The sequence below is a fragment of the Pseudophryne corroboree genome, chromosome 5 (assembly GCF_028390025.1).
Source record: "Pseudophryne corroboree isolate aPseCor3 chromosome 5, aPseCor3.hap2, whole genome shotgun sequence".
Lineage (NCBI taxonomy): Eukaryota > Metazoa > Chordata > Amphibia > Anura > Myobatrachidae > Pseudophryne > Pseudophryne corroboree.
This window is the reverse complement of record NC_086448.1, coordinates 626,939,590-626,962,942: the sequence shown is the minus strand read 5'-3', so window position 1 is coordinate 626,962,942 and position 23,353 is coordinate 626,939,590. Positions and strand designations below refer to the sequence as shown.

Sequence of the window (23,353 nt, the reverse complement as noted above, 5' to 3'; positions counted from 1 at the left end):
TGTGTGTGTGTGTGTGTGTGTGTGTGTGTGTGTTGTCTCCAAAAGCCATGTCTAGGGACTCTGTGTCATATGCTGCAGAGGATAATTCCTCTCAGGATGATCCCATTCCATGTAATCAGAATTGTACTGTTTTATCACAGATCCCTGCAAGGGAGCCTGAGTGGTTAGCCTCTATTAAGGGTATGATTTCTCAGATTTCTACTAGGGTAGCACAGACTGAGACTGCAACTCAGGTTTTACAGAACTCTATGGCGGTTTGGTCCGGTTCTGTTCCTTCAGGGCCCTCTAGCATACATTCTCAAAAACGTGCTCTTGCCCAGATTATGCAATATGACACGGACACCGATTCTGACACGGCAGATAGTGATGGGGATGTGCTGCGGGGGGCGGCATCTCTTGCAAAAGGGGTGCAGTTGATGATTGAGGCCATTAAAGAGGTACTGAATATTGCTGACACAACACCTGAGCAGGTTGAGGAGGCTTACTTCACAGACAATAAGAAAGCCTCGCTAACCTTTCCTGCATCTAAAGAATTAAACGCTAGATTTGAAAAATCCTGGGAAAACCCGGAGAAAAAATTCCAGATCCCAAGAAAGGTTCTGGTTGCTTTTCCCTTCCCTGAGGATAGAAAGAAATGGGAAAACCCACCCATAGCTGACGCATCTGTTTCCTGACTGTCAAAGAAGGCGGTTTTACCTGTCCTGGTATCTACTGCGTTAAAAGAACTGGCAGATCGCAAAATTGACACTACGCTCAAATCCATATACACAGCTTCAGGGGCGATACTACGACCTACTATTGCCTGTGCATGGATTTCTAAAGCTATAGTAAAGTGGTCAGGCACGTTGCTTGAGGACTTGGGTACAATGGATAAAAGTGACGTTGAATTATTTTTACGTAACATACAGGATTTTGCAGGATTTATGGTGGAATCCATGAAAGACCTGGGTTCGATGGCTAAAGGGATATCTTCCATGTCTGTCTCGGCTCGCAGGGGACTCTGGCTGTGCCAATGCTCTGCCGACGCGGAATCCAGGAGAGGGGTGGAGAACCTACCCTACACAGGTCAGGCTCTATTTGGGGAAGCGTTGGATGCATAGATTTCCACGGCAACCGCGGGTAATTCACCTCTTCTTCCCCCAGCTGCACCTGCTACGAAGAAACCCTTTTCTTCAGCTACGTCACAGTCCTTTCGGATAGCTAAAACAAGAAAGAACAACACCTTCTTTAGAGGAGGTCGGGCAAAATCCAAAAAACCTGCTACTGCAGTTTCCCAGGACAAGAAGCCTGCTTCTGTTACATCAAAATCCTCAACATGACAGTGGTCCGCACGTCCTAAAGGAAGGGCCGGTGGAGGCGAGACTCAGACGGTTCAGCCACGTTTGGGTATCGTCCGGCCTGGACCCCTGGGTACAGGATATTGTGTCTCAGGGGTAAAGGCTGGAGTCTCAGGAACTCCCGCCTCACCGAGTCTTCAAATCAGGCTTACCAGCTTTGCTGACAGACAGGGCTGTCCTACAGGAAGCCATTAAAAAATTGGAAAAGTCACAGGTCATTGTACCAGTTCCACCTCAGATGGAAAACAAGCGTTACTATTCAAACCTTTTTGTGGTACCGAAACCGGACAGTTCGGTCAGGCCAATTTTGAGTTTGAAAATGTTGAACCCCTATCTAAGGGAGTTCAAATTCAAAATGTCTCTGAGAGCGGTGATCTCAGGTCTGGAGGAGGGGGAATTCCTGTTATCCCTGGATATCAAGGATGCGTACCTCCACATACCGATTTGGCCGCCGCATCAGGCTTATCTCCGATTCGCACTGTTGGACTGTCACTATCAGTTCCAGGCCCTGTCATTCGGCCTCTCCATGGCACCGAGGGTGTTCACCAAAGTGATGGCAGAGATGATGGTTCACCTTCGGAGGCAGGGATTGAACATAATTCCATACCTGGACGATCAGCTGATAAAGGCAGTATCCAGGGAAAAGTTGATGCAGTCCATTGCTCTCACAACTTGACTGCTCAGGGATCACGGTTGGATCCTGAACCTTCCAAAATCACATTTCGAGCCGACAAGGAGGTTGTTTTTTCCTGGGGATGATCCTCGACACGGAAGTGCAGAGGGTGTTTCTACCGGTGAAGAAAGCGTGATACAATCAATGGTCCGAGATGTCTTGAAGCCTGCCTGGGTATCGGTTCATCAGTGCATTCGCCTTCTGGGGAAGATGGTTGTTTCCTACGAGGCTCTACAGTACGGAAGATTCCATGCTCAATACTTCCAACTGGATCTCCTAGGCAGGTGGTCGGGATGTCATCTGCACATGCACCAGAGGATACGTCTGTCACCGAAGGCAAGGATTTCGCTCCTCTGGTGACTGCAAATTCCTCACCTTCTGTAGGGCCACAGGTTTGGGGTTCAGAACTGGATCCTTCTAACCATGGATGCAAGTCTCAGAGGTTGGGGAGCGATCACCCAAGGGGAAACCTTCCAAGGAAGGTGGTCAAGTCTGGAAGCCATTCTTCCAATAAACATTCTGGAACTAAGAGCACAACGGTCTTCTCCAAGCGGCACATCTTCTACAAGATCGGGCCATTCAAGTACAGTTGGACAATGTTACGACAGTGGCCTACATAAACCGACAGGGAGGAACAAAGAGCAGAGCGGCTATGTCAGAGGTAAGAATCCTCCTCTGGGCAGAAAGGCACGCATTGGCGCTGTCAGCAATCTTCCTTCCAGGAGTGGACAACTGGGAAGCAGACTTCCTCAGCAGACACGATCTCCATCCAGGAGTATGGGGACTCCATCCGGAGGTGTTCACAGAAGTGACCAGTCATAGGGGTGTCCCTCAAATAGACATGATGGCCTCACGTCTCAACAAGAAACTTCGGAGGTACTGTTCCAGGTCGAGAGACCCACAAGCAGTGGCAGTGGATGCCCTGGTAACTCCGTGGATGTTCAAGTCAGTGTATGTGTTTCCTCCACTACCCCTCATTCCAAGAATTCTAAAACTCATAAAGAGAACGAGGGTTTAGGCAATTCTCATTGCTCCGGACTGGCCAAGGCGAGCTTGGTATGCGGATCTTCTGGACCTACTGCTGGAGGATCTGAGGCCTCTTCCTCTTTGCGAGGACCTTCTGCAACAGGGGCCGTTCGCTTATCAAGACCTACCACGGCTACGTTTGACGGCATGGACGTTGAATGCCAGATCTTAGCCCGAAATCGTATTCTGAGCAAAGTTATTCCTACCCTGATACGGGCCAGGAAAGGGGTAACGTCTAAGCATTACCATCGCATTTGGAGAAAATATGTGTCTTGGTGTGAATCCAAGAAATTTCCTACGGTGGAGTTTACACTTGGAAGGTTTCTCCTCTTCCTACAAACAGGTGTTGATATGGGCCTGCGTTTTTGATTCATTAAGGTCCAAATTTCGGCTTTATTCATTTTCTTCCAGAAACAATTGGCTGCCCTCCCGGAGGTTCAGACTTTCTTGAAAAGGGTTCTGCACATCCAGCCTCCCTTTGTGCCACCTACGGCACCGTGGGATCTTAACGTGGTGTTACAGTTCCTCCAATCGGACTGGTTCGAGCCTCTACAGGAGGTTGAGGTCAAGTTTCTCACGTGGAAGGCTGTCACTTTGTTGGCCTTGACTTCTGCTAGACGCGTGTCGGAGTTGGGGGCTTTGTCTTGTAAGAGCCCCTACTTATAGAGCTGAGCTCCGGACACGTCAACAGTTTCTTCCTAAGGTTGTGTTGGCTTTTCATATCAATCAACCTATTGTGGTGCCAGTTGCTACTGACTCCTCAATTACTTCAAAGTCCTTGGATGTTGTGAGGGCTCTGAAAATCTATGTGAAGAGGAATGCTCGTCACAGAAAATCAGACTCTCTGTTTGTCCTGTATGATCCCAAGAAAATTGGGTGTCCTGCTTCTAAGCAGACAATCTCTCGCTGGATCAGGTTCACTATCCAGCATGCGTATTCTACGGCAGGATTGCCGTGTACAAAATCTGTTAAGACCCACTCTACTCGTAAGGTGGGGCCTTCCAGGGCGGTTGCCCGGGGTGTCTCGGCTTTCCAGCTTTGCCGAGCGGCTACTTGGTTAGGATCGAACACGTTTGCTAAGTTCTACAAGTTCGATACTTTGGCCTCTGAGGACCTAAAGTTTGGTCAATCAGTTCTGCAGGAGCCTCCGTGCTCTCTCACCCGTTCTGGGAGCTTTGGTACATCCACATGGTACTAATGTGGACCCCAGCATTCTCTAGGATGTAAGAGAAAAATAAGAATTTACTCACCGGTAATTCTATTTCTCGTAGTCCGTAGTGGATGCTGGGACTCCGTAAGGACCATGGGGAATAGCGGCTCCGCAGGAGACTGGGCACAACTATAAAGAAAGCTTTAGACTACTGGTGTGCACTGGCTCCTCCCACTATGACCCTCCTCCAGACTTCAGTTAGGATACTGTGCCCGGAAGAGCCGACACAATAAGGAAGGATTTAAATCCCGGGTAAGACTCATACCAGCCACACCAATCACACCGTATAACTCGTGATACAATACCCAGTTAACAGTAAGATAACAACTGAGCCTCTCAACAGATGGCTCAACAATAACCCTTTAGTTAAGCAATAACTATGTACAAGTATTGCAAACAATCCGCACTTGGGATGGGCGCCCAGCATCCACTACGGACTACGAGAAATAGAATTACCGGTGAGTAAATTCTTATTTTCTCTGACGTCCTAAGTGGATGCTGGGACTCCGTAAGGACCATGGGGATTATACCAAAGCTCCCAAACGGGCGGGAGAGTGCGGATGACTCTGCAGCACCGAATGGGCAAACTCTAAGTCCTCCTCAGCCAGGGTGTCAAACTTGTAGAATTTAGCAAACGTGTTTGACCCCGACCAAGTAGCTGCTCGGCAAACTTGTAGAGCCGAGACCCCTCGGGCAGCCGCCCAAGAAGAGCCCACCTTCCTCGTGGAATGGGCTTTCACTGATTTAGGATGCGGCAGTCCAGCCGCAGAATGTGCAAGCTGAATCGTACTACAGATCCAGCGAGCAATAGTCTGCTTTGAAGCAGGTGCACCCAACTTGTTGGGCGCATACAGGATAAAGAGCGAGTCAGTCTTTCTGACTCCAGCTGTCCTGGAAACATAGATTTTCAAGGCCCTGACTACGTCCAACAACTTGAAAGCCTCCAAGTCTTTTGTAGCCGCAGGCACCACGATAGGTTGGTTCAGATGAAAAGCTGATACCACTTTTGGGAGAAACTGGGGACGAGTCCTCAATTCTGCCCTATCCATATGGATAATTAGATAAGGGCTTTTACATGACAAAGCCGCCAATTCTGATACACGCCTGGCCGAAGCCAAGGCCAACAACATGACCACTTTCCAAGTGAGATATTTCAAATCCACGGTTTTCAGTGGCTCAAACCAATGTGACTTTAGGAAATCCAACACCACGTTGAGATCCCAAGGTGCCACTGGAGGCACAAAAGGGGGCTGAATATGCAGCACTCCCTTAACAAAAGTCTGAACTTCAGGTAGTGAAGCCAGTTCTCTCTGGAAGAAAATCGATAGAGCCGAAATCTGGACCTTAATGGAACCCAATTTAAGGCCCATAGTCACCCCTGACTGTAGGAAGTGCAGGAAACGGCCCAGCTGAAATTCCTCCGTTGGGGCCTTCCTGGCCTCACACCACGCAACATATTTTCGCCATATGCGGTGATAATGGTTTGCGGTCACTTCTTTCCTAGCTTTAATCAGCGTAGGAATGACTTCCTCCGGAATGCCCTTTTCCTTCAGGATCCGGTGCTCAAACGCCATGCCGTCAAACGCAGCCGCGGTAAGTCTTGGAACAGACAGGGCCCCTGCTGCAGCAGGTCTTGTCTGAGCGGTAGAGGCCATGGGTCCTCTGAGATCATTTCTTGAAGTTCTGGGTACCAAGCTCTTCTTGGCCAATCCGGAACAATGAGTATAGTTCTTACTCCTCTTCTCCGTATTATTCTCAGTACCTTTGGTATGAGAGGAAGAGGAGGGAACACATAAACCGACCGGTACACCCACGGTGTCACTAGAGCGTCCACAGCTATCGCCTGCGGGTCTCTTGACCTGGCGCAATACTTTTCTAGCTTTTTGTTTAGGCGGGACGCCATCATGTCCACCTGTGGCCTTTCCCAACGGTTTACAATCATTTGAAAGACTTCTGGATGAAGTCCCCACTCTCCCGGGTGGAGGTCGTGCCTGCTGAGGAAGTCTGCTTCCCAGTTGTCCACTCCCGGAATGAACACTGCTGACAGTGCTAACACGTGATTTTCCGCCCATCGGAGAATCCTTGTGGCTTCTGCCATTGCCGTCCTGCTTCTCGTGCCGCCCTGTCGGTTTACATGGGCGACCGCCGTGATGTTGTCTGACTGGATCAGTACCGGCTGGTTTTGAAGCAGGGGTTTTGCCTGACTTAGGGCATTGTAAATAGCCCTTAGTTCCAGAATATTTATGTGCAGGGAAGTCTCCTGACTTGACCATAGTCCTTGGAAGTTTCTTCCCTGTGTGACTGCCCCCCAGCCTCGAAGGCTGGCATCCGTGGTCACCAGGACCAAGTCCTGTATGCCGAATCTGCGGCCCTCTTGAAGATGAGCACTCTGCAGCCACCACAGCAGAGACACCCTTGTCCTTGGAGACAGGGTTATCAGCCGATGCATCTGAAGATGCGATCCGGACCACTTGTCCAACAGGTCCCACTGAAAGGTTCTTGCATGAAACCTGCCGAATGGAATCGCTTCGTAGGAAGCTACCATCTTTCCCAGGATCCGCGTGCAGTGATGAACCGACACCTGTTTTGGTTTTAGGAGGCCTCTGACTGGAGATGACAGCTTCTTGGCCTTCTCCTCCGGGAGAAACACTTTTTTCTGTTCTGTGTCCAGAACCATCCCCAGGAACAGTAGACGTGTCGTAGGGACCAGCTGTGACTTTGGAATGTTTAGAATCCAGCCGTGCTGTTGTAGCACCTCCCGAGATAGTGCTACCCCGACCAACAACTGCTCTCTGGACCTCGCCTTTATCAGGAGATCGTCCAAGTACGGGATAATTAAAACTCCCTTCTTTCGAAGGAGTATCATCATTTCGGCCATTACCTTGGTAAAGACCCTCGGAGCCATGGATAGACCGAACGGCAACGTCTGGAATTGGTAATGACAATCCTGTACCACAAATCTGAGGTACTCCTGGCGAGGATGGTAAATGGGGACATGCAGGTAAGCATCCTTGATGTCCAGTGATACCATGTAATCCCCCTCGTCCAGGCTTGCAATAACCGCCCTGAGCGATTCCATCTTGAACTTGAATTTTTTTATATATGTGTTCAAGGATTTCAAATTTAAAATGGGTCTCACCGAACCGTCCGGTTTCGGTACCACAAACATTGTGGAATAGTAACCCCGTCCTTGTTGAAGTAGGGGTACCTTTACTATCACCTGTTGTGAATACAGCTTGTGAATTGCCTGTAACACTGCCTCCCTGCCTGAGGGAGTGGTTGGCAAGGCAGATTTGAGGAAACGGCGGGGGGGAGACGTCTCGAATTCCAGCTTGTACCCCTGAGATACTATCTGAAAAATCCAGGGATCCACCCGTGAGCGAGCCCACTGATTGCAGCGTCATGCTGTGGACTTAGAGGAAGCGGGGGAGGACTTTTGCTCCTGGGAACTGGCTGTATGCTGCAGCTTTTTTCCCCTACCTCTGCCTCTGGGCAGAAAGGACGCGCCTTTAACCCGCTTGCCCCTATTGGGCCGAAAGGACTGTACCTGATAATACGGTGCTTTCTTTGGCTGTGAGGGAACATGGGGTAAAAATGTAGACTTCCCAGCTGTTGCTGTGGAAACGAGGTCCGAGAGACCATCCCCGAACAACTCCTCACCCTTATAAGGCAGAACTTCCATGTGCCTTTTGGAATCTGCATCTCCTGTCCACTGCCGAGTCTATAACCATCTCCTGGCAGAAATGGACATTGCACTAATTTTGGATGCCAGCCGGCAAATATCCCTCTGTGCATCCCTCATGTATAAAAGTGCGTCTTTTATATGCTCTACGGTTAGCAATATAGTGTCCCTGCCTAGGGTATCAATATTTTCTGACAGGGAATCTGACCACGCAGCTGCAGCACTGCACATCCATGCTGAAGCAATAGCTGGTCTCAGTATAACACCTGTGTGTGTATATATAGATTTCAGGATAGCCTCCTGCTTTCTATCAGCAGATTCCTTCAGGGCGGCCGTATCCGGAGACGGTAGTGCCACCTTTTTTGACAAGCGTGTGAGCGCTTTATCCACTCTAGGGGATGTTTCCCAACGTGCCCTATCCTCTGGCGGGAAAGGGTACGCCATTAGTAACCTCTTAGAAATTACCAGCTTCTTATCAGGGGAAGCCCACGCTTCTTCACACATTTCATTTAACTCCTCAGATGGAGGAAAAGCTACTGGTAGTTTTTTCTCTCCAAACATAATACCCTTTTTTGTGGTACCGGGGGTAACATCAGAAATGTGCAACACATTTTTCATTGCCTCAATCATGTAACGTGTGGCCCTACTGGAAGTAACATTAGTCTCATCGTCGTCGACACTGGAGTCAGTATCCGTGTTGACATCTGTGTCTGCCATCTGAGGTAGCGGGCGTTTTAAAGCCCCTGATGGCTTTTGAGACGCCTGGGCAGGCACAGGCTGAGAAGCCGGCTGTCCCACATTTGGTATGTCGTCAAACCTTTTATGCAAGGAGTCGACACTGTCACGTAATTCCTTCCACAGCACCATCCACTCAGGTGTCGACCCCGCAGGGGGTGACATCACTTTTACAGGCATCTGCTCCGCCTCCACATAAGCCTCCTCATCAAACATGTTGACACAGCCGTACCGACACACCGCAAACACACAGGGAATGCTCTGACAGAGGACAGAACCCCACAAAGCCCTTTGGGGAGACAGAGAGAGAGTATGCCAGCACACACCAGAGCGCTATATAACACAGGGATCCCACTATAAATGAGTGTTTTCCCTTATAGCTGCTTTATATATATATATATATATATATATATATCCTGCGCCTAAATTTAGTGCCCCCCCTCTCTTTTTTACCCTTCTGTAGCTTGCAGACTGCAGGGGAGAGCCAGGGAGCTTCCTTCCAGCGGAGCTGTGAGGGAAAAATGGCGCCAGTGTGCTGAGGGAGATGGCCCCGCCCCTTTTCCGGCGGACTTCTCCCGCTTTTTCTGGAATACTGGCAGGGGTATTTTTTACATCTATATAGCCTCTAGGACTATATATGATGTAGATTTGCCAGCCAAGGTGTCTTATATTGCCCTCAGGGCGCCCCCCCCCCAGCGCCCTGCACCCATCAGTGAACGGAGTGGGAGGTGTGCATGAGGAGCAATGGCGCACAGCTGCAGTTCTGTGCGTTACCTTGTTGAAGACTGAAGTCTTCTGCCGCCGATTTTCCAGAACACTTCTTGCTTCTGGCTCTGTAAGGGGGCCGGCGGCGCGGCTCCGGGACCGAACACCAAGGTCGGGTCCTGCGGTCGATCCCTCTGGAGCTAATGGTGTCCAGTAGCCTAAGAAGCCCAAACTACCACCAGTTAGTTAGGTAGGTTCGCTTCTTCTCCCCTTAGTCCCTCGCTGCAGTGAGTCTGTTGCCAGCAGATCTCACTGTAAAATAAAAAACCTAAATATACTTTCTTTCTTGGAGCTCAGGAGAGCCCCAGTGTGCATCCAGGTCAGCCGGGCACAAGATTCTAACTGAAGTCTGGAGGAGGGTCATAGTGGGAGGAGCCAGTGCACACCAGTAGTCTAAAGCTTTCTTTATAGTTGTGCCCAGTTTCCTGCGGAGCCGCTATTCCCCATGGTCCTTACGGAGTCCCAGCATCCACTTAGGACGTCAGAGAAATAGGATTTAAATTACCTACCGGTAAATCCTTTTCTCGTAGTTCGTAGAGGATGCTGGGCGCCTGCCCAGCGCTTCGTTATCCTGCAGTGGTTATCTGGTTCAGTACGACTTTGTTCTTAGTTAAGTACTGCGTTGTTACTTGGTTAAGTAATGTTTTTTCAGCCGTTGCTGAGATTCAAGCTAGTTAGCTTGGTTTGCCTTGTATGTGTGAGCTGGGGTGAATCTCGCCACCATCTGTGTATAATCCTTCTCTCAAAGATGTCCGTCTCCTCGGGCACAGTTTCTAGACTGAGTCTGGTAGGAGGGGCATAGAGGGAGGAGCCAGCCCACACTCTCAAACTCTTAAAGTGCCAATGGCTCCTGGTGGACCCGTCTATACCCCATGGTACTAATGTGGACCCCAGCATCCTCTATGGACTATGAGAAAAGGATTTACCGGTAGGTAATTAAAATCCTATTTTCGGAGCAATGGTCAATTGTCATTTACTTCCATACATTACCAGGTTTTCATTCCAACCAGCCAGATTTGACAATCAACCTTTAGGTGTATGGCTAGCTTATCACTTCATTTACTATTGCAATTATCTCAGATGAATTATCTGATGTTTTAAAAACATATGTCTCCTCAATCGTTTTATTGTGCCCAGGTTACTGAAAGAGTACATTAAGTGACAATTTCAGAAGCAGATCAATGTGTGGAATTTGGGTTCATGCTGAAGGGTCTGTATCATTACCTGAAAGGTATTTCAAATGAATCTTTATTTAAGCTTCCAAATCTCCACAAGTTTAACAAATTTGAAATAATAAATCAGGTAACGATGGTGTGTGTGTGTGTGTGTGTGTGTGTGTGTGTGTGTGTGTGTGTGTGTGTGTGTGTGTGTGTGTGTGTGTGTGTGTGTGTGTGTGTGTGTGTGTGTGTGTGTGTGTGTGTGTGTGTGTGTGTGTGTGTGTGTGTGTGTGTGTGTGTGTGTGTGCAATTATACATTATTGTACTTTGCATGTGCACACCTTCCAACAAGACCCATTCCAGGGGGAACAAAATGCTCTGCTCCTGGACTTCTCTTAATGTATGATTCCGTCACCTGTGCTGAAACATCTTTCTTATCAATTAACTAATTCAACGCATGTGATGGCAATCATACATTCAGGGGGAAGTCCAGGTACAGAGCATTTTGTCCGTCCTAGAATGGATCATGTTGATAGGTATGCAAGTATATGATTGTATCGATATACAGACTCATCAAGCCAGATCTTACACTTACTGTACTACACTTTATGTTTAGAGAGGAGGGACAGGAGAGGGAAGGGGTTGGGTAAGCAGAAAGCAAGAACAGTAATATAACTGCGGCACATTCAGAGGGGGATGCAGATGCAGATACGTCTGGCAGCAAAGTTGCTCTGTTTGGTTAGTTACTGACAAGCTGGGTGACATGAGATTCCTGAAGGGGCACCTAGCAGAGCTGTATATATCATAAACTGGGTTTTTATTTTTCTCCCGATTGTATTAAAAACTAGAAGACAGAAAGTACCCCAGCCATAGATTTAGTTGTGTGATAAATTGTACAAAGTGGATGTAGGGGGCAGGGGCGCTTTTAGAGAGGAAGAGGTCCATGTGCAGCCTCCTCTGTCTGGGCGCCCTCCTCTCTAGCTGGCAGCGGTGTAGAGTCTGAGCACTAGGGGCTCGCACTCTAATGCGCATGCGCAGGTCTCCAGAAAAATGGCGCAGCGAAGATTTTCCTGGAGATTCCTCTACTGTGTATGCGCAAAGCGCCGGGAAAATGTCCACAGAACAATTTTCCTGGTGATTTCTGAAGCGCTGATGCCATCGGCTTTGGACTCTGGAGGGGCAAGTATTAAATGGGAGCAGCATGTGCGATGTGGGCCACCTGGACTCAGGGACCCGTGTGCACCGTGGGTGTGGTTCATAGGGTCAACCACACTTGACAGTGTCTAGGTCGACAACTTTTGGTCGAAAGTAACTAAGTCGACACCTAAAATAGGTCGACACAAGCATTAGGTCGACATGAGCATGTTGACATGAGAGGTTTTTTTGGGGTGTCATTTTCTTCGTAGAGTGACGAGGAACCCCAATTAGTGCACCGTGTCCGCTCGCATGGCTCGCTACCGCTGCACTTGGCACAGGTTACCGTTCCCAATTGCAGTCCACATGGATCGTAAAGTATGAAAAAGTTAAAAAATGAAAAAAAATTGTGAAAAACTCATGTCGACCTAATGCATGTCGACTTACAGTTAGTGTGGTCGACCTAGAGACCGGATACCGTGCACCATTCACACTGCACCCATTATATATACACCAGTGGTAGGGAGACTTTATTTTATTTTGCTAAAATATTTTATAATTTGCTTCACCTTTCATATTTTTTTTTAAATTCTGGGGCACTACAGGTCCCAGTGAGCCCTGTCAGCTTGAACATGCTGATAGCACCACAAAACAAAATGCTGATTTCTCTCTGTAAAAGTCTCATGCTAAATAGGCCTGGTTCCGCATTTAGGGGCTAATTCAGTAAGGATAGTAAATTCTGCTAATCAACAGAATGTGCTATCATTTTGGTCACATGCTGGGGGCCGCCCTTCGCTGGGCAAGGCCACCCAGCATACTGGCCAGCGCCTCCCTCCTTCAACAAGCAGAAATTGGGATCACTTCGCAATTTCTGATTGTCAGCAGAAACTAAGGATGACTCCTGCCGGCACCTGGCGCCATCTTACCTGTCGCAGCAAACCCGTGTGACGTCACGTAGATGCCGCAATCACACCCCCGACACGCCCCCATTCGCATTGCACCGCCCACCATTCAGGTCGCCCCGACCCCGCAACGCTCCATCTCCTCTCTGGAAATGTGGCGTTGCCCGTCCCCCCCACCCCGCGACCGCAGGCAGAGGCAATCGCACTTTCTGTGGACCCCCACAGAAAATGATGGGCGCATGGGCAGGACGGGCGCTGCGCATACGCCCGCATCTTTTCAGCAAAAATTCCGGTTGGATCGCACACTGCCGGCCAGGTGCCAGTTGCATGAATAAGTTATTGAAGTAATTGTGTGCGTACTCCACATAGTCACATATCTGTGTAATGTTTTCATGGTCTCTTTATACTCAAAAGATGAAGAGAATAGTGCCGGTGTATCTTACATAGAACAAGAACAATAAAAGGTGAAGGATCTGCACAGATAAACGTGACAATGCTGCTTTAAGCAATTAACTGGAATGTAACTACGTTTTTGCCCCCCTGATATAAAGTCCCACCTTTTGTAGCTGTTGGTCTGAGTAGCCTAGCCAGGCACATGATGTAGTGTACGCAGGGTATCCGCTCTGTAACATGTGTTCCTCTATAAGGAGACAAAGCACTTCCTGTCATTCCGCATTCCGCACATGAAATATGTTGCACATTGCACTCTACAGTCATCAGATCTTGCAGCACTGGATTTCATTCATTAGGATAGAATTCAAAACATGTTTTAATCTCAATTAAAATATATAATTATATATTAATCTACAAAGGTCTGTCCCATATCCATTATGGAAGCGCTGAGCTTCCAATGACTGCCACTGCAGCGAGCAACGGTACAGCCCCTAAACTAGCCATGTGGATGCAGGACCCGGTGGGAACGGGTGAGTATGAAGCAGCAAGTGGGAGGGACGATAAGTGCTCCATGTACTGCTTATGTCATCGCGCCTTGTTTCACTTTTGTTTTTGCAATTACTATTTTGTGCACTATCGGGATTATTCAGGTTTGTTAGCAAATCAAAAAAGTTAGCAATTGGGCAAAACCATGTTGCACTGCAGGTGGGGCAGATGTAACGTGCAGAGAGATTTAGAGGGACATGTACTTAGCAGTGATAAAAGTGGAGAAGTGAGCCAGTGGAGAAGCTGCCCATGGCAACCAATCAGCTGCTCTGTATACTTTTATAGTATGCAAATTATAAATGTTACGTCAATGCTGATTGGTTGCCATGGGCAACTTCTCCACTGGCTCATTTCTCCACTTTTATCATTGCTTAGTACATGTCCCCCTTAGATTTGGGTGGGTTATATTGTTTCTGTGCATGGTAAATACTGGCTGCTTTATTTCTACATTGCAATTTAGAGTTTAGTTTGAACGCACCCTGCCCAAATTTAACTCTCTGTGGACATGTTATATCTGTTATATCTGCTGTGCAACATGGTTAAACCCAATTGCTAACTTTTTTGGTTTGCTAACAAACCTGAATAAGGCTCTGTGGGGTCTATTCATGAAGCAGTGAAAACTGTGGAGAAGTGAGCCAGTGGAGAAGAACCAATCAGTATTGACGTAACATTGTATAATTTTATAGTATGTAAATTATAAGAGTGGCTGATTGGTTGCCGTGGGCAACTTCTCCACTGACTCACTTCTCCACTCTTTTCACTGCTTTATGATTAGACTGCATATGAGTAAAATTTTTATATGAATCTAAAGACTCTGGCCCTTATTCAGATTTGTAGTAAACCTGAAGGTTTATGTATAATCCGATGGTGTGGGGTCAGTGCAAGTACAAGACCCATTCTGCGCAGGTTCAGAAAGGATCTTACAATATCGCTTGCCACACCCTGTCAGCTGAGGCATGACTGACATGTTGCAGCAATTGAGGGGTGGAGTGTGGGCGACACCTGGCATCGTTCTTCAAAACAGAGGCGTGTTGCCCCCGTTTTGAAGGTATGACGGGTCCAGGGTCTGCGTTGTTGGACACCGATTTACTGAATCCAGGTGTTCGGATCAGACAGCCACCCTGAGTAAACTGATGGTCACAATGGTAATCCAAGGCTTCGACGCAGCACTCGGATCTTGCAAATGCATGCATGAGGCATCTATCTCCTACAGATGCCTCCTGCTACAATTTAATTTTAATTACACTTAATTACACAGCTGATTCCTTGCAGCTGTGCAATTCCATACATACATTAATTAGGCCCTCTTTTCACATGAAATTGGATGTGCTGGTTCAATGTTTTCATTTTGCCTAAACAATTTACGTATACGCTGTTTATTTTAACACATGGTCTTAGATTAGAGTGTGTGCAGTTGGTCTCATTCTTTTATTATAGAATAGATCACAGGTTCTCAAACTCGGTCCTCAGGACCCCACACGGTGCATGTTTTGAAGGTCTCCTCACAGAATCACAAGTGAAATAATTAACTCCACCTGTGGACCTTTTAAAATGTGTCAGTGATTAATTAATACACCTGTGCACCTGCTGGGTTACCTGCAAAACATACACTGTGTGGGGTCCTGAGGACCGAGTTTGAGAACCACTGGAATAGATACACACTGATATCAATTTCACAAAGAGCCCAGGTTATTGTTGGGGCAAACCTGCGCAACCCGTGTCCCGGCTCGGCGTGATAGGGTCAACCCAGGTCGTGCATTCCTGGTCCGCTACCTGGGCCACGACTAGGGTTATTTCGGGTCTGGCCCAGGTCGGCTGTAGTGTGAAAGGCAGACTTAGGTCATCAATGACCTGTGTCATGCCTAAAAGGCTGCTAATTGGCTGGCTCAGGAGCGCTTGAAGATTACATCATCTCCAAGTGTCCTGTGTAAGCGGTAATTACCCAGGTCCCAACAGGAGTATGAAAAGGGTATGTATGTCTGAAGCCCCGGCTTTGACCCATTTTCAGTATCCCGGGACTTTAGTGTGAAAGGGGTATGATACAGTCCATAGCATCATTTCGCTGTTTTCATTTGTGCAATTCAATTCCATGAAAATTCGATTTTCAGTTCTGTTATCCCAAGAGAAGAACTACCGATTGCACTGCCCTGAATCATGTGTCAACTGAAGTTGGTATCCAACTTCAGTCCTCAGATCCCCCCCCCCCCCATTGCACACCAACAGTTCAGGTTTTAAGGATATCCATGTTTGAGTACAGTTGATAAGTCAAAATAACTAGGTCTATACAGCTTTACCCTAACACTGATATTGTTTAAACTTGTTAAGGAAACGGCTTTCCGCTGTGAGTATATAAAACATACAAGGGGCCGGATGTAATGCTGCCCGAGTTCGGCGGCCCCGCGTGATGCTGGCTGAACTCAAACGTTTTTTTTTAAAGAGCCAATCTCTTACAAGGCATGGTTTTGCCTTCTAAGTGATTGCCCCTTTAAAGAAGCATCCAAGTTCGCCCGGCATCCCGTATGGCCGCCGAACAGAGCGCACATGTCCTGTGGGTGGAACCGGTCATCTCCATCTGTGAGCCACTCGTATATGTGCCGCTGCTGCCACTGACCACAGGCTTGCCGCTGCAATGAGTAATAGTAGCGGTGCGCCCGACTCCTTCTCAAAACCGCTGCTATTATACATGATATTATATACATTATAGCAGCAGCTGCCTGTCCCGTGCACTCCGCTCCCCCTCCTCATCTCCTGCAGTGTCTGCAAGGACTGGGAGAGGCATCATGACGTGGCTGCTTCTGAGCACAACAAAGGTAAGTAGCATACATAGCTTGGTTTCCAACATTTAGTCTGATTCTGAACAGTTGGAGGGGTAAATTTACTAAGATGTGAGTTCTATTTAAGATGGGATGTTGCCCATAGCAACCAATCAGATTCTACTTCTCCTTTATCTAGCACCTTCTAGAAGATAATACACCTGGAATCTGATTAGTTGCTATGGGCAACATCCCATCTTAAAAAGAACTCCCATCTTAGAAAATTTACCCCAGAATCTTTCTAATTAAGTGCAAGGGATTTTACCTCTTGTTTCTTGCCCTTGTCTTCCATTTTGAAGAATTTCTGCAAAATAACATTGCAAATCAAAGTGTTCTCAGAAGGGTAAATGTAATGTGTTGGTATTTTGTGACTGGTTTAATAATGCAACTTACCAATTGCTTCCTCCTCTGTTAGTGCATCTGTTATATACCTGAAGTCAATGCAGGACACTATCTGTTCTGGAGTCTGCCATGAACAATGGATTATAGTTAACACCACCATTAGCATATAGTTAGGACTGTGTACACATAAGTTTAGTTTCTTGAAAATAAAGTAAAGAACCATTTATTGGATTTATTTTACTCAGTCAAAAATTAAGTAATTCTGTGGTGTCATTCCCTTTCAGCATTAATTATTTTTACTTAACCTGTAGAATAATAAATCTTTTAATCAAGCAACATGCTGGTTTATATAGATATTCTGTAACACGGTTATGCAAGTGCATAGATGTAAGGTGCCCACACACAGTTCTTTCTTACAATATATTCATATATGATGCAATCTTACAATTATCTCTATACATCTGTCACACAGAAGATCTTAATAGGAACACTCTGTCAGAAATATGATTCTCAGAGCTTCAAAATCTTGACGTCTCATTAGATAACAAAAATACATGTTTATCTACATTTAGAAAAGATTTCTTATAACCCACCTGATGCAAGGTTTAGGACAAAATTTATTAAGCTGCGGTTACTTAATCCTGACGTTTTGTAACCCGACGATTTACTAAACCCAAAACCACAGCAAAACCGCAGAGAAAGCACACTTTAGAATACAATAGACCAGAATTGAATATCTTTGCACCATGTTTTAGGCCATAGAAAGAACAGAATATAAGCCCCAAAATGATAAAGCATGGCTTTTGAAAACTGGTGTGAAAACGCCGCCAATCCCGCCTGCACAAGTTAGGCCTGCACAAGTTACTATGATCTGGACAGGCTTTGTTATTTGTAAAATGATAGAAATAGATAAAAAACATTATCCCTCAGGTGGTTCAGCCTGGTGCTGGTTATTGGTAAATAGGGGGAACCCCACGCTGATTTTCCAATAGAAACAGCTATGGAATAAAACACCACAGTGGCTTGTCATTTAGAAACCGACGGTGGATTCAGTTTAGACACCAAAACCGCTGCTTAGTAAATGCTATGTTAGACATAGAAACTGCTGTCAATTAACGTTGGTTTTCAGCAGTTTCTAAATGACACCAAAACTGCTGCTCAGTTATATATATATATATATATATATATATATATATATATATATATATATATATATATATATATATACACACACACACACACACACACACACACACACACACACACACACACACACACACACACACTATAAATCTCTAGTCACATACAGCAGCCATTGCATTGCCTCCAATTATACTTCCTGAATGCCTGCAGATAGTGACACAATTACACTCCCAGGTCCAGTTTTTCTCAGTTCATTTAAGCTCTCACTTTTCTACACTCAGTTTTATTCATTTCTACAAAACATGTAATATTTTAATCTGGGTGCTAAATGGGGTAGAACAGCTACATTTCAGCGCTACAAAAACAAACGGAAATGAAGGAAAGGACAGAGAGGGTAGTAGACAGGACCGTACTGGGACCTAAAATGGTCATAGGCATGTTAAGCGACAGGCGGGCCCATCTATGCGATTGCATGCGGCTACTGGAGTCATCCTCTTGGTTCCTGAAGCGCTCCAAGACTTCTCCAGTAAGAACAATGAGATGATATTGTGCCTGTCATGCATCCCATTGAACAGAGCACTGGGAGGTGGAACTGATCGCCAAGCCCTTGAATGGATCAGTCTCTGACAGCCGACTCAAAGGCGGATCTAGACTTTTCTTTTAGGGGGGGTGTTTTAACAATTATATATAGACTCTTCCCCTTTCAATTACTGACCCCGTCTACTTCTTAGTCTATACTCTTACAATACAAATATATTAAAAATTAAAACACAAAATAAATATGATTGTCTGTACTAAAATACTAAAAACTCCAGACCACATGTGACATAGTCAGACATTTAGCTGGTGAGCTATCTGTAATTATTTAGTATGTGCTTGCACCATGATATTCCTAACCTTCACTGACTCAATCTCCCTTTATTAAAACACAACACTCAACTATAGGATTCGAACACCAAACCTCTTACCTTATCCAGACATTTAACTTGCCCTGTGCTGGGCGTCCCCCCGCATGTCAAAGAAATTGATCATAGATGTGCGTTTTCTCGCACAACTACGATCAGGTCTGAATTAGGCCCATAATCCAGCTCTGACCGGCACTCAGTCATGGAAATTCACTATTAATTCTTAAAGCAAAACAAAAGCCAATGCTTAAATATACTATAGACAGATTAATCAAAAAGGTAATGCAAATCTTACCATATCGACTAACAGCTTCCAGAGAGGCTAGAAAAAGAATTAAATTATAATTAAGAGCAATAACATGCAATGAAATAAATGAATTCACAAATACCATAAATTAAATATTTCATTGCTACTTTTCCTCCATAACAAACTTTTGTATTCTAAGGAGCTTTTTTTTTAGGATTTTGTTATTTATGTACTGTTGTTAAGCCTTTATTAAGCTACACAGAAAAATAATTGCCTCTATTGAAAAGGCTCCACAAATGCTTTCATTGCTTATAATTGAACATATAAATCACTGTACGCATTAATATATCAGTGCACACCCTTAACGTTCCTGGGAATTGAACATAGGTCTCTGAGCTTACAGACAGCATTCTTTATATCGCACTACTCCGGAATCCTGCAGTATTGTTACCGCTATCTTTATTTTCAGTTTATTTTTCTTCAAATATTCTGCACAGCATAAAGTAAGTAAATAAGCCATGATGCACCAAGAACGGGTGGTCTTCAGTATGCCGGCGGTCGGGAGCCCGACAGCCAGCATACCGACACTTATTCTCCCTCGTGGGGGTCCACGACCCCCCTGGAGGGAGAATAAAATAGTGTGGCGCACGTAGCGCGCCACCGTGCCCGTAGCGTGGCGAGCGCAGCGAGCCCGCAAGGGGCTCATTTGCGCTCGCCACACTGTCGGTAAGCCGTATGCTGGTCGCCGGGAGGCCGGCCGCCGGCAGATCGTAGTGAACCCACCAAGAACATCATTTATCATCAGATGTACAATTCTTAACATGAGAGAGGGAACTGCAAGTTATTGCTTGTCTAACTAAAAAAAACCATGACATACTGTATCTTAGTAGAGATCCCAATGGAAAAGTGATCCTGAACCATAGTAGAATACAAATAGGTAAATTGCTGCCAGTGCAGCCCATGCAGCACTATGGTATATGGTAGTGATGGAGAAACATTTATACTCCATTACGGAGTCCCCCAGCAGTGCGTCTCTGATAAAATGCGCAGGGCAGAAGAGCAGAGCAAGGACTTCCGGAGTAGGCTGTCGGGCTCTCCTAAAATTATAGCACCTGGTAATTTAGGGACTGATTCCGCAGCAGCGATGTTGCATGCAACGGCCAGGGCGTTAAGTCTGCGCAATGTGTCACACTGCGCATGCATCCGGATTGTTACCGCTCAGAGATGCAGTACAGATTCAGATGCAGAGTCTGTGGATTTTAGTTGTACCTGGGAGGTAACGGAAGTCATTGGTGTAACTACAGCCCTCGCAGCCACTGCAGAGGCTTGGAGACGCAGGGCTGCGGGGCCGTCGCCGATGTTTACACTGCAGATTCATATAATGTGTCACTGGCATTACGGTGTGTGGCATTCTATATCACGGGCATTGCAGTGTGTGGTATAGTGTGATAGGGACATTATGGTGCGTGGCATCATGTGTCACAGGCATCGCGGTGTGGCATAATGTATCATGGGCATTGTGGTGTGTGGTATATTGTATCAGGGGCATTGTGGTGTGTGGTATAATGTGTCACGGGCATTACAGTATGTGGCATAATGTGTCAGGGGCATTACTGTGTGGGGCATATTGTATAATGGGCATTGCAGTGTGTGGCATAATGTGTAAGGGGCATTGCAGTGTGTGGTATAATGTGTCACGGGCATTATGGTGTGTGGTATAATGTTCAATGGGCATTGCGGTGTGTAGCATAATGTGTAAAGGTGCCCATACACTAGATGACCTGTAAATGATGCATTCTCGTTAACTTTTTCCTTTGAACTCCCCAGGCAGCTACCCAGGAGTCCTGGGCAAATGATATAGGGCCTAATACAGGCCTGATCACTGTTGTGCGAACTCACACAGTGGCCGATTATCAATAGACTGCGCATGCATATGCATCGTAGTGTGCAAGCGCAAGGTCAAACTGCGAGAGAATCCTGTGATTTTTTTTGATCGCTAGGCATATGCAAGGTGATTGATAGGAAGCAGATGTTCGGTGGTGGGGATCAGGGTTAGACTGACCCACAGGGGCACAGGGGAAACTACCGGTGGGCCCCACTGCCTGGGGCCCCTCCTCCTCCTCTAGGGATCAGGTTCCAAATTGTGCACTTGATTTTTTAAGGTACATAAAATTTATGTTACATTATACAGGACTATGGTGTATTTTCTACAGTGCATTGCTGTTACGAATCTGGTACATTATCATGCATGCACGAGCAGTATTTAGAGAAAATAAATAAATATATATATATATATATATATATATATATATATATATATATATACACACATATACATATACACACACACATACGCACACACTGTATATATCTCAAGGGTCCCAGCCATGTTGTGGCTGGCCACACTCCCTCTGGAAACTGATCACACCCCTGAATGTGGGCCACTACCACTGCATTCCCCCGGTGGGCCATTCTCGCCCCAGTCCCACACTGGTGGTAATTGGCCATTTCCTGGGAGTGTCAGGATAAACGCAGGCGTTCCCAAGCATTTTCAGGGCGGGTGTGTGACGTCAGCTCCAGCCCCGATCAGCCTGACTTTTTTGCACTGTAGGAGTAGGTCCTGGGCTAGGAATAGACTGCACAGACTGGAAAAAACATTTGAGTGAGTCACGAACGGATTTGCAGCTGACCGGCATTTGCAAAGCTTTTCGCATGACGTATGCAGACTTGCATGGGCTGGATTTTCACTCTAGCTGGGCGGCAACTATCCGATCGCAAACCACTGCAAATTCGCACAACAGCGTTCAGGTCTGAAGTAGGCCCATAGTACAATACACATAAAATATATCTTATGATCTGGGAGTGGCTACATCCAGGAGCATGCCGTCGATGATAGCTTCAGATCGTACCTATAGCAGGGAAGATCAGAAGCTCCGACCAACGACCAGCGGTGCCGCACATCGTGATCGTTATCGTTAACAGACACTGAACGATCTGCACTATTATTAACGATTTGTAGTTCTGATCCGCTGGAAATGGCCAAAGCGCTCATAATATCATCTAGTGTATGGGCGCCTTAAGGGGCATTACTATAAGGAGGAAAAATGACACGTAATGTAAGGGGCATGAATCAGGATTTTTTTCTCTCCTGTGGTGGCCAATGTGTGGGCATGCATGCTGCAAAACCGGGGTATAAGGTAGTATTTTCCTGCAATGCCATGCCCCTTCCAGTGAGGCCACACCCATTGTAGTGAGTTCGTGCCCCTTTTTGGAACGCGCACGCAATTTCTTTACTTTTCTAATTGCAATTGGAGGGAGGGAGAAACTTTTTAGGCTTGGGGGGCGGGGGGGGGGGGGGGTGGTTAAGCAGACGCGAGCGTGTTGCTGAAATTGGCTGCGTCCAAAAATGCACCTGCTATAAGGTTGGTGTTAGTGTCGATGTTGTGTCTGATTGTGCACCGATGGTGGATAAGGCTGAGTGTGCAGCTGGAATTACTGGGCAGCAACTGGGCATTCGCACATGGAAGGAGCATCCTGTGGACTTTTAGACAGAGTGGAGGGCAGTTCTGAGGTGAACATATGCAGAGATCCATCTGATTTCAGTTGGATCTTCTGCACCAAGACTGGGACTAGTGGTAATGCTAGTGTTGTTGGGTGATCTGACAAGCGGAGGGCTGTGAGGATGCAAACATGGCTCCATCTCCAAATACAGACATATCTGCATAGGATTTTTGATTACTGGAAGAGGATTGTCTCAGAATCAGGTACTACATGTTTCAGATAGACTAAATGTTAGGCCATAACATGTCTACTCTCCAGGTGGCACTCCCGGCTGCCCAGAATAGTAGACATGCCTCCTACACCCCCCCTTCCCTCCAGCAGACAGATGCCCACTCATTTCACATCCGCCCACTTGCTGAGCAAAAGTGGCCGGGGTAATTATGCAATTTGCACTGAATCGTGTCATCGTAGCCCTGCATGCCGCTTTACAATGCTGATAATCTACTAGCAGGGGACAGTCCGTGATGACACGATCGCGCCTCCGTGCTCCCACACCACCCACCTATGCTGATGCCCCGTCACATGTTGAGCCAACCTGGGGGCAGCCAGAAAGTCAGCAAGTATGTTTTAGGCATAGGCCAAACCTTGAAAACTGCAAAATACACATACGGTCATTCAAATAAATAATGTTGCATTAAATTGCTCACAATTACATACCTTCCCTTCTTTCTTGGCCCATAGATCCCACACTGCATTAAGAACTGCAGAAGTAGCCAGCTGTACTACCCCTTTTTCCGGACCAATCTGCAAAAAACAATCATTTTTAACCAATGAGGCATTAT

General features: G+C 46.5%; 1 protein-coding gene across 2 annotated transcripts in view; it reads right to left on the bottom strand.

Annotated features, from left to right (window-relative positions):
• Window positions 1-23,353, bottom strand: part of ENOSF1 (enolase superfamily member 1) — a 112,579-nt gene that overhangs the window by 67,922 nt on the left and 21,304 nt on the right. Inside the window, exons 4-8 of one of the 2 annotated variants that reach the window (XM_063923564.1) lie at window positions 23,229-23,315; window positions 19,059-19,085; window positions 16,767-16,839; window positions 16,639-16,677; window positions 13,179-13,261 (exon numbers count right to left, since the gene is read on the bottom strand). In XM_063923564.1, coding sequence (XP_063779634.1) covers window positions 13,179-13,261; window positions 16,639-16,677; window positions 16,767-16,839; window positions 19,059-19,085; window positions 23,229-23,315 — 309 coding nt within the window. The remainder of the gene's footprint in view (window positions 1-13,178; window positions 13,262-16,638; window positions 16,678-16,766; window positions 16,840-19,058; window positions 19,086-23,228; window positions 23,316-23,353) is intronic. The other variant, XM_063923565.1, reaches the window with a different exon arrangement.